The sequence below is a fragment of the Podarcis pityusensis genome (assembly GCF_964106645.2).
Source record: "Podarcis pityusensis genome assembly, chromosome: 2".
In the NCBI taxonomy this organism is placed as follows: domain Eukaryota; kingdom Metazoa; phylum Chordata; class Lepidosauria; order Squamata; family Lacertidae; genus Podarcis; species Podarcis pityusensis.
In genome coordinates this window covers 12,746,452-12,760,711 of record NC_138029.1, presented here as the reverse complement: position 1 = coordinate 12,760,711, position 14,260 = coordinate 12,746,452, and the positions used below count along the sequence as shown (strand labels likewise).

Here is a 14,260-nt window from a genome sequence, read left to right as displayed (position 1 = left end):
CGATCAGAAGGTCGGCGGTTCAAATCCCCACGACGGGGTGAGCTCCCATTGCTCGGCCCCTGCTCCCGCCAACCTAGCAGTTCGAAAGCACGTCAAAGTGCAAGTAGATAAATAGGTACCGCTCCAGCGGGAAGGTAAACGGCATTTCAGTGCGCTGCTCTGGTTCGCCAGAAGCGGCTTAGTCGTGCTGGATACATGACCCGGAAGCTGTACGCCAGCTCCCTCGGCCAATAAAGTGAGATGAGTGCCGCAACCCCAGAGTCGGCCACAACTGGACCTAATGGTCAGGGGTCCCTTTACCTTTATCTGAATAGGGAAAGATTCAACTTGGCCTATAAAATCTTTGAAACCCTAACAGGGGTCTCCTTCAGCTCCTGTCAGTAGCACAGAGGGGCAAACAAGCACATTTCTTGCTGTTTCCATTCCGTGTGCTGCTGTGGTGTGTGAATATCATCTCAAGAGAGGGACCTTTGTTGCTTTGACCGGCATTTAGCAAAGCAGGCCTTAGCTGGAGTCACATTTTCTTTAAATAGAGCAATTGTGAATTAGTACCGCTTAACATTTCACGAATCTTTGACCTTACATCTTTGGCATAAACAGTTCTCATTACTTGAGGATGTGAGCCTCGCTATGCTAAGTGTAGTAAAGACAGACCCCAACTTCATGCCCCAACAATGTAAGGTTGTGGGACTCATTGGGCAGAGAATGTGAGTTGGTGGCCTACAGGCAGTGCCAGATTTATGTATAAGCTAAACAAGCTATAGCTTAGGGCCCCACTCTCTTGGGGGCCCCAAAAAAATTTAAAGGGGGAAAAACTGGATGTACATTTCCAAATATAAGATAAAAAACAAATAAAACCTACATACAGCTACAGTGGCAAATGGCTTTAGATACCTATTAGGTCCATAAATTACCATATAGCATATATTCAACACAAAAAACAGCAGCAATTTGTTGTTGACAAAGGACAGCTGGATATTTAAAGGGCCCCATTACCTTCAGTAGCTTAGGGCCTCATCAAACCTAAATCCAGCCCTTCCTACAGGCCAGCCATTTCTTTGGTGACCTTAGCAAACCTTAATCAAGGTGTAGAATTGGGCGGGGGGACACTGTTCACAGTTCTGCTTATAAGGAAAATCAGCAGTGAATCCCCCATGACTATTTCATATTCAAAGTGCCACTAGCAGTCATTCTCTCTCCCCGTCTCTCTTGGGTGCCTTGGGGAGCATGTTTGTTCCTAAGGCTCCCAGTTAATGACCTCATCCCATTGGGTGGAAGGAATCCTCTACCAGTGGGTGATGCTGACTTAATTACAGATCACTATGTGTGTGAGGCCTGGGGAGTTCCAGCCCTAGACTAGACTAGTTCCTGGAGAGTAAAACTGACCTTGAGAATGCAGGTGTTGGCCATACCTGGCATAGGGCATCCAGATGACTGGGTGGATGGTGTTTTCTTTATCTCCAGCTCTTTCCTCAGCTGACGACTGTTTCTGTTTCAGGGTGACCGTGGTGAACCTGGTGCTCCCGGCCCTGCTGGATTCGCTGGTCCTCCTGTGAGTAATTCTCAGAAGCTTAAACCTCTTTCCTCCCATAGCCTGCCTCCCTCCCTCCCTCCCTCCCTCCCTCCCTCCCTCTCTCTCTCTCTTTCTCTCTCACCATGGATGCTTTTGCCTTCCTCCCCAATACAGGGTGCTGATGGACAACCTGGTGCTAAAGGCGAGCAAGGGGAAACTGGCCAGAAGGGAGATGCTGGGGCCCCAGGCCCACAAGGTTCATCTGGTGCTCCTGGCCCACAGGTTGGTAAATCCTTCATTGCAGGGGGTGGGACTAGATGACCACTGGGGTCCCTTCCAACTCTACAGTTCTAGGATTCCTATCCTGGGATGGTAGCCAGTGACTAGCAAGAGCCGGGTGGGGGCTTTTTTTAAGATGCTGGAGGAGACCTGTCTCCTCGTGGAAAGAAGATTGGGGCTTAAGGGTCATATGAGGGAAGTATTGGAGCAGAGTCATAGGCTGGATAGAACATCATTCATATGGGGCTTTGTTCCTCCCCTAATATATATTTTTTAATTATTAGCAATTTCAATATAACAAATTATCAAAACAAATCATCTTCATTATTTTGCCTCCATTTTCCCCTCCCACCTCCCCAACAAACCCTCCCTCCCTCCCCCCTAAGACTTCCCTCAGCTCCTCTCTCTGATTTTTCAACCCATGTTAACTTCTGCATATTGTAAAATTGTATACATCCTTATATTATCTGTCTACTATGTTAACCTCCCCCCCAACTTAGTCAACTGGAATTAAACACATTCATGAAGGACAAGTCTGCCAGATGGCTGCTGGCTGTGGTACCTCCAAGTTCAGAGGACGTGTACTTCTGAATACTAGTTTCTGGGGTACAAACAACCAGGGCTTGTTGCACTGCACGAGAACTGGTAGGAATGGCTTCTGTAGCATGTTTTCATGTGCCAGGGGCGTCGCTCCTATTTTCATGTACTCTTAGAAAGTCAAAAAACACCCAACCCTGTAAAGCAGAGATTTTGCTCTGTGTGGCACACATGAGTTCGCATCGTGCAAGAGAGTGGCAGAGAGTAAACATCGGAAGATGAGGCAGAGGTCTGTCAGAAAGGAGGCTGGTTGCTTCTTTCAGATCTGTGCTACAGAGATCTCTGGCAGAAGCTCAGTGAGAAGGTTAACTGTTCCTAATTCAGATTTTGTTTTGTGTCTCTGTAGGGCCCAACTGGTGTGACTGGTCCAAAGGGAGCACGTGGTGCACAGGGACCTCCGGTAAGTATTTTATGGACAATTTGCTTCATTCCTTCCCTTACTGGCACCTCTGATAACTGTGCTGTGATAGTTTTTTAAATAATCATACTTGACTTGAAGCTTCTTCTGTAGATCACCCTGTTCAGTACCTTGGAGAGCAGAAGTCGGTGATTACACCACTCGGATAAATACCATATTTACTCAAATGTAATGCGCACTTTTTTTGGCCAAATTACATCGTGAAAATTAGGGTGCGCATTAGATTTGATGGCACATTAGATTCTATCGCAAGCTTGTAAAACGCCGCTGACATAGCAAACAGTTCCTGGGTTTCAAGGTTTTGAAAACTGAGGTGCACATTGTTGTTGTTGTTTAGACGTTTAGTCATGTCCGACTCTTCGTGTCCCCATGGACCAGAGCACACCAGGCACTCCTGTCTTCCACTGTCTCCCGCAGTTTGGTCAGACTCATGTTGGTAGCTTCGAGAACACTGTCCAACCATCTCGTCCTCTGTCGTCCCCTTCTCCTTGTGCCCTCCATCTTTCCCAACATCAGGGTCTTTTCCAGGGAGTTTTCTCTTCTCATGAGGTGGCCAAAGTATTGGAGCCTCAGCTTCAGGATCTGTCCTTCCAGTGAGCACTCAGGGCTGATTTCCTTAAGAATGGACAGGTTTGATCTTCTTGCAGTCCATGGGACTCTCAAGAGTCCCCTCCAGCACCATAATTCAAAATCATCAATTCTTTGGCAATTAGCCTTCTTGATGGTCCAGCTCTAGATTCATGTAAATATGGTAGCTTCAATCCAAAGACTACTGGCAATGAACCTTAGCCTGCCACCCTCCCTCAGTTTCTCTGGTAACTGTAAAACCTCCCCATGTAAGCACATGCCATAGCTACTTTCTCTTCACGAGCCTCATCAACTCAATGGGGGAGATGTGTTTTTAAAAGTATGTGCACAGAAGGGAATGTTGAGGTGTGTTTCTGTGTGAGAAAAGTGGCCGGTTTAAAATTGGGAATGTGGACCCGAGGCAAAAAAGGTTCCACACTCTGTTGTGGGCAATTTACCGGGCTGTTTTGCTGCTTGAGGCAAAACAGGAAGTGCCAGTCCACCACATGGTCCTCACCTGGGGTGGAGGGGGTGCAAAATGGCAGCAACAATGACAGGTTCCAGAAAGATATTGCTGGAAATTGGCACCGATGTGGGAGGCAGCAGGGCAGTCAGGAAGCCCATGGGAGTACAGCCTTGGCAGCTGGTTCATCCCTCATGGGTGGGCCAGCCCTGGGCTGTTGTGTCTCACATAGTAGTAGTAGTAGTAGTAGTAATAATAATAATAATTAATTTATTATTTGTACCCCGCCCATCTGGCTGGGTTTCCCCAGCCACTCTGGGCAGCTCCCAATCAAATGTTAAAAACAGTACAGCATTAAATATTAAAAACTGCCTTCAGATGTCTTTTAAAGATAGGATAGCTGCTTATTTCCTTCACATCTGAAGGGAGAGTGTTCCACAGGGTGGGCGCCACTACCGAGAAGGCCCTCTGCCTGGTTCCCTGTAACCTCACTTCTCGCAATGAGGGAACCGCCAGAAGGCCCTTGGTGCTGGACCTCAGTGTCCAGGCTGAACGATGGGGGTGGAGACGCTCCTTCAGGTATACAGGACCGAGGCCGTTTAGGGCTTCCAACAAAGATTAAAAATACTTCGTCTACAAAAGGTCACAGGTTCAGCCTCTGCTGTTTCTGCTTAAGTCTCTTGGGTGGGAGACGTGGGAAGCCACTGCCAGTTAGTATAAGATTGGCCTTTTTCAACCTAGTGCCCTCTGTATGCTGTTGGACTACAACTCCCATCAGCCCCAACCAGCATGCCCAGTGGTCAGGGATGATAAAACTTGTAGTCCAACAACACTTGGAAGGCTACAGGTTGGGGGAGACTGTCACTGTAAGACAGTACCTTATTCTGTTGTTCAGTGGCACCAGCGCTGTGGAACGCCCTCCCATCAGATGTCAAGGAAATACAGTGGTCCCTCTGGATACGAACGGGATCTGTTCCGGAGGCCTGTTCACATCCTGAAGTGAACGCAACCTGCGTCCCCACGTCCGCGCATGCGCGGGTCGCAATTCACTGCTTCCGCGCATGCACGTGACATCATTTTGACCATCTGCACATGCGCAAGCGGCGAAACCCGGAAGTAATGCATTCTGTTACTTCTGGGTCACCGTGGAGCGCAACCCGAAAGCGCTCAACCTGAAGCAACTTCAACTCGATTGTTGTAAACAACAATCTTACTTTGAAAAGACATCTGAAGGCAGCCCTGTTTAGGGAAGTTTTTAATGTTTGATACTGTATTGTTTTTAATGTTCTGTTGGAAGCCGCCCAGAGTGGCTGGGGAGGCCCAGCCAGATGGACGGGGTATAAATAATAAGTTGTTGATGTTAAAAATAATAATATATAAAAGACAGGAGGAGCACAGTCTAGGCCAAGCTAGCTCCTGTCTTCAGAAAGGTTTTTCAAACTTGATTATTCTTTCATGATGGCCAAGAAGTGGAGAAGCTAAAGTGGAAGGGCTCTTTCATAAACGGGTCTTCCAGGGAACCATCGAGATTTGCACTGCTTTATTAAAGGCGAGGTATCTGCAGCCTAGTCTCCTGGCCATCTGTGGGCCAGCTATCTCACTTGATGCTTTTAACAAGCTTGGATGTTATGGGTGCCATGGGCAACCACGAGCTAGAACAAGACATCGCCCCAAGAGATGGTTGTGTGGAGAGCTGGGCTTTGAGAGCATGGTCAGATGGTGGAATCAGTACCGACCATGTTTTAGTGGAAGGTCCTTACCCCCATGCCTGAAACGTATCAGCACTGACACGCAGCAGGGGGGGAAATACAGTGGTGCCTCGCAAGACGAAATTAATTCGTTCCGCGAGTTTTTTCGTCTAGCGAATTTTTCGTCTTGCGAAGCACGAAATCCCATAGGAATGCATTGAAATTCAATTAATGCGTTCCTATGGTCAAAAAAAGTCCAAACAAAGCCAAATTTGGTACAACAAGAGTTTATTAAGTGCTCTTTAAAGTCACACATACTGTAAAGAGCATTTCAAAAATTGAAGGAACAATAAATTCAAAAATTGAAGGAACAATAAAAATCATAAAAATTCAGAAAAAAACCACACAAGCTTCCAGATTCTTGCAAACCCCTCCCCAACACCAAGTCCTTGAATTCCAAACACCCCAACCCAAAATCCAAAAACCCCCAAAAAAGTTTTAAAAGTTTAACTTGCCAAATGGCTGCAAAAGAAGTTTTGAAAAAGCTTCAAAAATCACCAAAGTCTTCAAAAACCTCAAAAAAGGCTACCTCGAAGTCAAGTCGCAACTGCACCTCTTCAAGCAATGCACCCTGTATTACTGTAACGGTTTTAAGAAAAAGGAAACAAACTTGCAAGACGTTTTCGTCTTGCGAAGCAAGCCCATAGGGAAATTCGTCTTGCGAAGCAGCTCAAAAAACGCAAAACCCTTTCGTCTAGCGAGTTTTTCGTCTTGCGAGGCATTCGTCTTGCGAGGCATTCGTCTTGCGGGGCACCACTGTAGAAGGACTCCCTCATTCAGTCTGGCCTCTTTTTTGACCTCAACAGGTAATTCTCGAAGCCAAAGAGGGTTTCTTATATGCTTTCCAAACTTCACCAAATTGAAACCTTTTTTAGGTGGAATCTACACAAATATAAAAAATGTTCTGAAAAAAGTGCTTTTTAAAAAATACATTGAATTTTCCATAAAGCTCACCATCGCCATCTGGTGTCACATTGTATATTGCACTTAAAACACACTTGAAACATTTTATTTGCAGCTGTATAGCTGAGCCTTCAGTGAAACAGGCTGAAAATAAAGGGGGTGGTCCTGCAGTTTCCCCAACCACCCGCTGGTGCCTCAAATGTTCCTGGGTGCTCTATTCATAATCCTTTTTATTTCTTCCCAGGGTGCTACTGGATTCCCTGGCGCAGCAGGAAGAGTTGGACCGCCAGGCCCTAACGTAAGTTGTTGGTCGTTCATAGGCATTTATTTTATTTTAAATTTGTATTATAGGCAACCAAGAATGTGTTTTATGTGTTTATATCAATTGTTTTAGGAATAAAAGAGAGGAAATCATAAATACATGGAAGCTAATAAGGGATAACTTGATATAAACTCCCACAGGAGAGGGATATAGAAGTGGCAGAAACTGAGGCTGCAGTCACCCACTTACATGGAAGCAAGCCCTATTGAACAGTTAGGCTTACTTTTACAGTGCAAGCCTACTCAAAATTAAGACTCCGGTGGGTAGAAACATCAAACGCTTCTGTTGAGTTGCCTTGATAAAAGCACTAAAACTTAAGTCACATGAAAGTTCCTTCTTCCATTGTCTATTATTTTACCTAGTTAAAAACAACAAAGATCTGACCTTAACTTGAGTGGACTTCTTAACAAGTCTGGTTTAGTCACCTACAAACTCTGATGCTGTTGATCTGGAATTATGGAAGTAGAACCTGACCATTATTAATTGGTTAGAGGCCTTTCCCCACAATCTGGGACCTGCCAAGTTCTAAATCACTTGACTTCTACTTGCACAACAACCAGTGGGGCTCTAACCTTGAATACTTTCAACCCTAGGAGCTTACAAAATGCATTTAAGTTCTCCTTTCACTTCCTTTAATATGAGTCTGTAAGGGGGAGAGGACAACTCAATTGGTCTTAAATGACTGATGTGATATTTTATCTCCTGCAATTGGAGTTTGTTTTTGACTCCAGGTGTCTGGTTTAGATGCTTTCAGGTGGGATCATCAGGACATTCTCTGATTAAATTGATGACCAACCTGCTCATGGATTCAGGCTACATTGTAATTAGGGTTGCCACCTTTGGTCAGATCAAATAAAGGACAAGTCGGGGGGAATTGGGGGGCTAAAAATTACTTTACCTGGTTCAGAATGAAATGACTTCAAAGCCATTTTGATATTGGTTGCATGCAAGATAAGCATGTTTGGGTGAGCACACAAATGCCTGTTTTTCTTTTTATGACTTTGAAAACGGGACAAATTGGGGGCCAAACGGGACAGGGTACTTTGTGCCCCAAAATGGGACAGTCTCGTTTTTTGAGGGATGGGTGGTAACCTTAGTCATCGTGAATGCAAGAAAAAGCAGCGTCTCATGGAACATCTTCAAAAATGTAAACCTCTGGGGAGATTTTTAACTTTTGGGAGGTATACGTAAATCTGGAGGCTGACAGGAAGCATTTATCTCAATTTACGTTGCACCCAAAAGAATCTTATTGTGTCCTGAAGCCCAACAACTTGCCATTCTCTTGCAGATAAGGTGGATTCATGTTTTCTCTCAACAGTATACCGTATTTTTCGCCCTATAAGACGCACTTTTCCCCCTCCAAAAATGAAGGGGAAATGTGTGTGCATCTTATGGGGCGAATGCAGGCTCCTTAGCTTCAGCGATAGCAACGCGAAGCCTCCGAAGCCTGCGCTCCGGAGGCTTTGCGTTGCTTCCGCTGAAGCCAGAAGAGTCTGCTCTTTGAGGCTGGAGGTGGGGGAAAGCAGCGCTTCCCCCATGGCCAGCCCCAGAGGATGGGGGGCAGCGAGAAGGCGTGCGACGCCTTCCCGCTAGTCTCCAACCCAGCTTTGAGGCTGGCGGTGGGGAAAGCAGCGCTTCCCCCATCGCCAGCCCCAGAGGATGGGGGGCAGTGGGAAGGCGTGTGACGCCTTCCCGCTACTCTCCAACCCTCCTGCGGGCTTTTGCGGGAGATGGGGGAATTCCCCCACCTCCCACAAAAGCAGGCAAAAGCCGCACGCTCTTTAAAGGAGCTCCGCGGCTTCTGCTGGCTTTTCTAGGAGGTGGGGGAATTCCCCCACCTCGTAGAAAAGCCCGTAGGAGCCGCACAGCCTTTAAAGAGCGCGCCGCTCTTGGGGGCTTTTCCCTGAGGAGGGAGAAGGGACTGACTGGCCATTTCAGTCCCTTTTCCCTCCTGGTCGAAAAGCCCGTAGGAGTCGCGCACGGCTCCTGTGGGCTTTTGCGGGAGGTGGGGGAATTCCGCCACCTCCCGCAAAAGCAGGGAGAAGGTCTTGGAGTAGCACACAGGCTGTGTGCAGCCTGTCCGCTGCTCCCAGAGCTGCGGGGGGGAAATCATATTTTTTCCCTTGATTTCCCCCCCTGAAAACTAGGTGCGTCATATGGGCCGGTGCGTCCAATAGGGCGAAAAATACGGTAACTTTCAATGCAGAGATTCAGTCTCTGGGGATCTTACTGGCTCTCCCTTTTCCCCATAGGGCAATCCCGGTTCCGCAGGACCTCCCGGTGCCCCTGGTAAAGATGGTCCCAAGGGTGCTCGTGGCGACGCAGGCCCCACTGGGCGTGCTGGCGATCCTGGTTTGCAAGGTCCTGCTGGTCCCCCAGGCGAGAAGGGAGAATCTGGAGAAGATGGTCCTCCTGTACGTATTCATCCTGCCTTCTTTGCATGTACAATGGATCTGGCTTGCTGCTTTGTCATTTGCAAATTAACACCCATCTCTGCCCTTATCTTTCCCCTCCAGGGTGCTGACGGCCCACCTGGACCTCAAGGCTTGGCAGGTCAGAGAGGGATCGTTGGTCTCCCTGGTCAGCGCGGTGAGAGAGGCTTCCCTGGTCTGCCAGGTCCTTCCGTAAGTGATCTGAGGAGCTTGTTGTTGTTGTTGTTTAGTCGTTTAGTCGTGTCCGACTCTTCGTGACCCCCTGGACCAGAGCACGCCAGGCACTTCTGTCTTCCACTGCCTCCCGCAGTTTGGTCAAACTCATGCTGGTAGCTTCGAGAACACTGTCCAACCATCTCGTCCTCTGTCGTCCCCTTCTCCTTGTGCCCTCCATCTTTCCCAACATCAGGGTCTTTTCCAGGGAGTTTTCTCTTCTCATGAGGTGGCCAAAGTATTGGAGCCTCAGCTTCAGGATCTGTCCTTCCAGTGAGCACTCAGGGCTGATTTCCTTAAGAATGGATAGGTTTGATCTTCTTGCAGTCCATGGGACTCGCAAGAGTCTCCTCCAGCACCAGAATTCAAAAGCATCAATTCTTCGGCGATCAGCCTTCTTTATGGTCCAGCTCTCACTTCCATACGTCACTACTGGGAAAACCATAGCTTTAACTATACGGACCTTTGTTGGCAAGGTGATGTCTCTGCTTTTTAAGATGCTGTCTAGGTTTGCTGAGGAGCTTAAGTTAGCAAAAATGTGGAGGGGCAGGCAGTACTTTTGGGCTTGAAGCACGAGGAGATGTGTGTCTGTTTCTCAAGTATATACTAAGCCTGTGGCCTCAACACCATCCATCGGTGATAGAACTACAAAACCTGTCAGGGGTGCAATTTACTGCATTCTGAGTACTTGGGCTTTTGTGGATCAGGGAAATTTTTTTTGTCGTATTCTGAAACGCCGAATGTGTTAGGAGAATTTTTCTTACAGATTCATAAATGACCAGTTGGCATCACAAATAAGTCTCTTTAGCTTACCAAGTATGAAAATGGAAAGGGTTTTGGGGAAATTGATGTTTGGGCACCAAACGGGGGGGGGGGGGGGGGAGAGAGATCTAGACCCGCAGAGAATGAGACCTGATTCCCAATATCCAGTCTCTACCATCTTCAGTTAAAGGAGTTAAGATTTCCTCCGTAGGAAAAGCCCTGAGGTCATGGAGAGCTGCTAGCTGGCAGTACTGTGCTACGTGGACCATCTGCTTTGCACTTGACACACATTTTGTAGGCCTGGGTTGAGTGGCTTCCCCTCGCCGCACTCCTTTCCCAGGGAAAACCCACTCTTTCGGCTCTTCTGGAACAAGCAGCAATCTGTGGAAAATCCAGGTTGCCATTTGCTTCTATTGAGCGCTAAAGAGTAGCTTTCCCTGGACGAAAGCAGTGGGACAAGAGGATAAGCCCATAGTCGTGTACAGCAAACTCTCTGATATACTATGCTCCCGTTGCTCAGTCCCAGCTCCTGCCAACCTAGCAGTTCGAAAGCACGTCCAAGTGCAAGTAGATAAATAGGTACCGCTTCGGCGGGAAGGTAAACGGCGTTTCCATGCACTGCTCTGGTTCGCCAGAAGCGGCTTAGTCATGCTGGCCACATGACCCGGAAGCTGTACGCCGGCTCCCCCAGCCAATAAAGCAAGATGAGCGCCGCAACCCCAGAGTCGGCCACGACTGGACCCAATGGTCAGGGGTTCCTTTACCTTTAGGTGACAGTCAAAATACTGCCAAAATACTGAGCAAAGTACCTGTTCTTTACCTAAGCTGATATTTTCTTCCCACCCTCCTCTTTTCAGGGTGAGCCTGGTAAACAAGGAGCTCCCGGGGGCCCTGGAGACAGAGGTCCGCCTGGCCCAGTTGGTCCACCGGGCCTGACTGGTCCCTCTGGCGAACCTGGACGTGAGGTGAGCGTACTCAACTTGTTCTATGTGTGGCCTGGGGAAAAGAGTAACATATCCTATTTTAAAACTGCATTCCTACAGCAAAACATGTCAAGGGCCAGAGGATGAGGGGCGGGGTGGGGGGGATGAAAACTTTCTTTCAATGCCCCAGAGTGGAACAAACTTTTAAAAATGAAACACCCTGATGATATTTTAAATCAGCCTTCTCCCAACCTGTTGCTCTGCAGATGTTGGACTCCAACTCCCATCAGCTGGCATAGTGAATGGCCAGGGGTGATGGGAATTGTAGTCTAGCAAGGAAGCACTGGGTTAGAGAAGGTTGATGTGATAGCATTTCCAATATGGTATTTGTAGCACTTCCCATTACAGTGATTGTTGGTTTTGATTTATGCTGCAGCAGCCTCAATTTAGCGATGCATTTCCAGGAATATTCTAAAGAGCATATGCATTCTTCTTAAACCCTGATCCTAAACATAATTCCTTCTTGGCCTTTAGAGGGAATTACTTCCTTTTGATTAAAATCATAGCCATTAATGTAGTTAGAAGTCATCGACTGCCTTGTAAGGAATACAATCTACATTTTTCTTACATGTGGACCCCTTTTGCTTTTAAGGGATGGCTATATTTAGCAGCAGCCCATGGGGGGGGGGTCAGGGAGGGTGCTATTAAATAAGCTTTAGATTACCCCCACTCTCTTCTCCAAGTAGCCTTCCAAAAACTTTGTTGCTGATCAGGAATCTAAAGCTACGATCCATGTTGTAATTTTCCTCCACTTAACACCCCACCGCTCCCTGAAAACAAACCCAGTGTTTCTAAAATGCTGGCATCTGCCAAAAAAGTTACCAGCCGTTCAAGGAACTGATTGCTTCCAGCCTATAGTGGGCTGGGCTTTTCTGCAAGTGGGATTCCTCAGGGTAGAGGTGACGGGCAATTAATTGTAACTGCAACTTTATAAGCAGTATTTAAAAGAGGTGAATTTGGGGAGTGCTGAAAGGTAGTTCCTCAGCAATTCAAGAAAGCAGTTCTTCTTCCAGTTCTAGGTTACTGTCTCCTGACCTCCTTTGCCAGCCAGTGGTGCCTGGGCTTGGCTTGAGGGTTGGTTTTGCAAGAGGAGCTGCGGAGGAGCTCTTTCAAATGCTTGGACTAGGGTCTGCTAAACCTGATGCCCAAGTTTGCTGGGAGCAAGGTGTCAGTTTCCTGCAAAAGTAGGTTCCAAGAACGAACGGTCTCCAGATTACCTTGAAGCAGGGGCATACGTGACTGCGATGAGTGTATACTGGCAAAGGCTGCTTGTCAAGCCAAGGTTGTGAATCGGGAATGATTTTAGGAAATGCAACTCACTGGGGCGGTTGGCTATGCCTTCTCAGAAAAGACACACAGCGCCACTTCCTTGGCTCCTAAGGATAAACACCTATCATTCTTATTCTCAGGGCAATCCTGGCTCAGACGGTCCCCCAGGCAGAGATGGTTCCCCTGGCGTGAAGGTGAGTGTCCCATTTCAAAGGAGCATTAACCACTGCTGTATTTAAATATGATTTGCTCAAGGAACGTGTGTCGCTCGAGTCAAAAATCTAATGCCATGTGGGTATAATCGCAGGGCATAATCCAGGTGGGAGCAGCTCACCTGCTTAATCTTTCTGTCCACGTTCTTAGCCCTTACCTTCCTTGTTCTTAGTCCCACAATTTTCTCAGGCATCTCTTCCACCTCTTTCCCTGAAATCTGAGTAACGCAGCAACATTTTGTGGAATAAGCCATTAACATTACCCTTACTTACACAATTTATTCCAGCCACATAATATGCATTTTGGGAGGCTGGAAGAAAGGCTGCTCTTTCCCTCTACCCCCATGTCCTATGCCAGTGCCTTGTCTGTTCCTTGCTGTTCAACCAAAGGTTTTCCCACACCTCTTCACCAAAGTCTTCCAAAATCCTTCTCAGATTGCTCCTTCAGCCCCAGCACCTGCCATATCTTCTAAGAGCATGGAAAAAAGAGGGGGGGGAGAGAAGGGAGGGGGAGGAAATGTCCCATCAGTGGGGTTGCTGTCCCTCACCACATCTCATATACATATTTGGTATTTAATGCTTCTACTTTGTCCCCCGACAGGGTGATCGTGGTGAAACTGGTGCTGTTGGTGGTCCTGGAGCTCCTGGCCCACCTGGTTCTCCTGGTCCTGTTGGTCCAACTGGTAAACAAGGAGATAGAGGTGAAGCGGTGAGTATCCAGTAACCATGCCCTAGGTGATGGCGAGTGGGAAGCCATTTAATTACAATTGTGTTGATTTCGTATTAATTTGTAATTATTTGTGGGTTGTAATTTGGAAAATCAATAAAAAATAATTGGCCAAAAAGAAAAACACACCGTGCACTAGGTGGGTCCCCAGATGTTGTTGGACTACAATGGCCATAATCCCCAGCCAGAATGGCCAGTGTTCAGGGATGATGAGATATGTAGCCCAACATCATCTAAGGACCCAAGGTTGGGAACTGGTGCACCGGTTGCTATTAGCCATGATAGCTTGTGAACTTCCTGAAACGTAAGGTTGGAACTGAATGCTAGGCTAGAGGGGACTTCTTAATGGAATGCTATAAGAGGTTGATTGAATTGCCCTGACTTGCTAGATGGTTTTCCCTTTCCTATGGCTTTGCTGAATCCTATCCTTCCAGACGTTTCCGTGCGCTGCTCTGGTTTCGCCAGAAGCTGCTTAGTCATGCTGGCCACATGACCCGGAAAAACTGTCTGCGGACAAACGTCGGCTCCCTCAGCCAGTAAAGTGAGATGAGCGCCGCAATCCCAGAGTCGTTCGCGACTGGACTTAACTATCAGGGGTCCTTTACCTTTTTATCCTTCCAGAATATTTAGAATCTACAGGATTTCCCAGTTTCGGCCAAACTTAGAATCATAGATCATCTCCGGGATCATCTAGTCCAATCCCCTGAAATGCAGGAATATACAGCTATCCCGTATGGGGATTGAACCTGCAACCTTAGCATTACCAACACCGTACTCTAACCAACTGAGCTATCCAGCTACTTAGCTTGGGCCAAACAGCATGTTGTGCTCAGTCACACTTAGTCCTTCACC

At 47.4% G+C, this 14,260-nt stretch overlaps 1 protein-coding gene across 4 annotated transcripts in view; it reads left to right on the top strand.

Moving 5' to 3' along the window:
- COL2A1 (collagen type II alpha 1 chain) overlaps nucleotides 1–14,260 on the top strand; it is a 99,895-nt gene that overhangs the window by 76,480 nt on the left and 9,155 nt on the right. For all 4 annotated transcript variants that reach the window (XM_080994369.1, XM_080994367.1, XM_080994368.1 and 1 more), the window contains 9 exons: nucleotides 1,499–1,552; nucleotides 1,688–1,795; nucleotides 2,736–2,789; nucleotides 6,733–6,786; nucleotides 9,063–9,224; nucleotides 9,327–9,434; nucleotides 11,075–11,182; nucleotides 12,610–12,663; nucleotides 13,283–13,390. In XM_080994369.1, coding sequence (XP_080850495.1) covers nucleotides 1,499–1,552; nucleotides 1,688–1,795; nucleotides 2,736–2,789; nucleotides 6,733–6,786; nucleotides 9,063–9,224; nucleotides 9,327–9,434; nucleotides 11,075–11,182; nucleotides 12,610–12,663; nucleotides 13,283–13,390 — 810 coding nt within the window. The remainder of the gene's footprint in view (nucleotides 1–1,498; nucleotides 1,553–1,687; nucleotides 1,796–2,735; nucleotides 2,790–6,732; nucleotides 6,787–9,062; nucleotides 9,225–9,326; nucleotides 9,435–11,074; nucleotides 11,183–12,609; nucleotides 12,664–13,282; nucleotides 13,391–14,260) is intronic.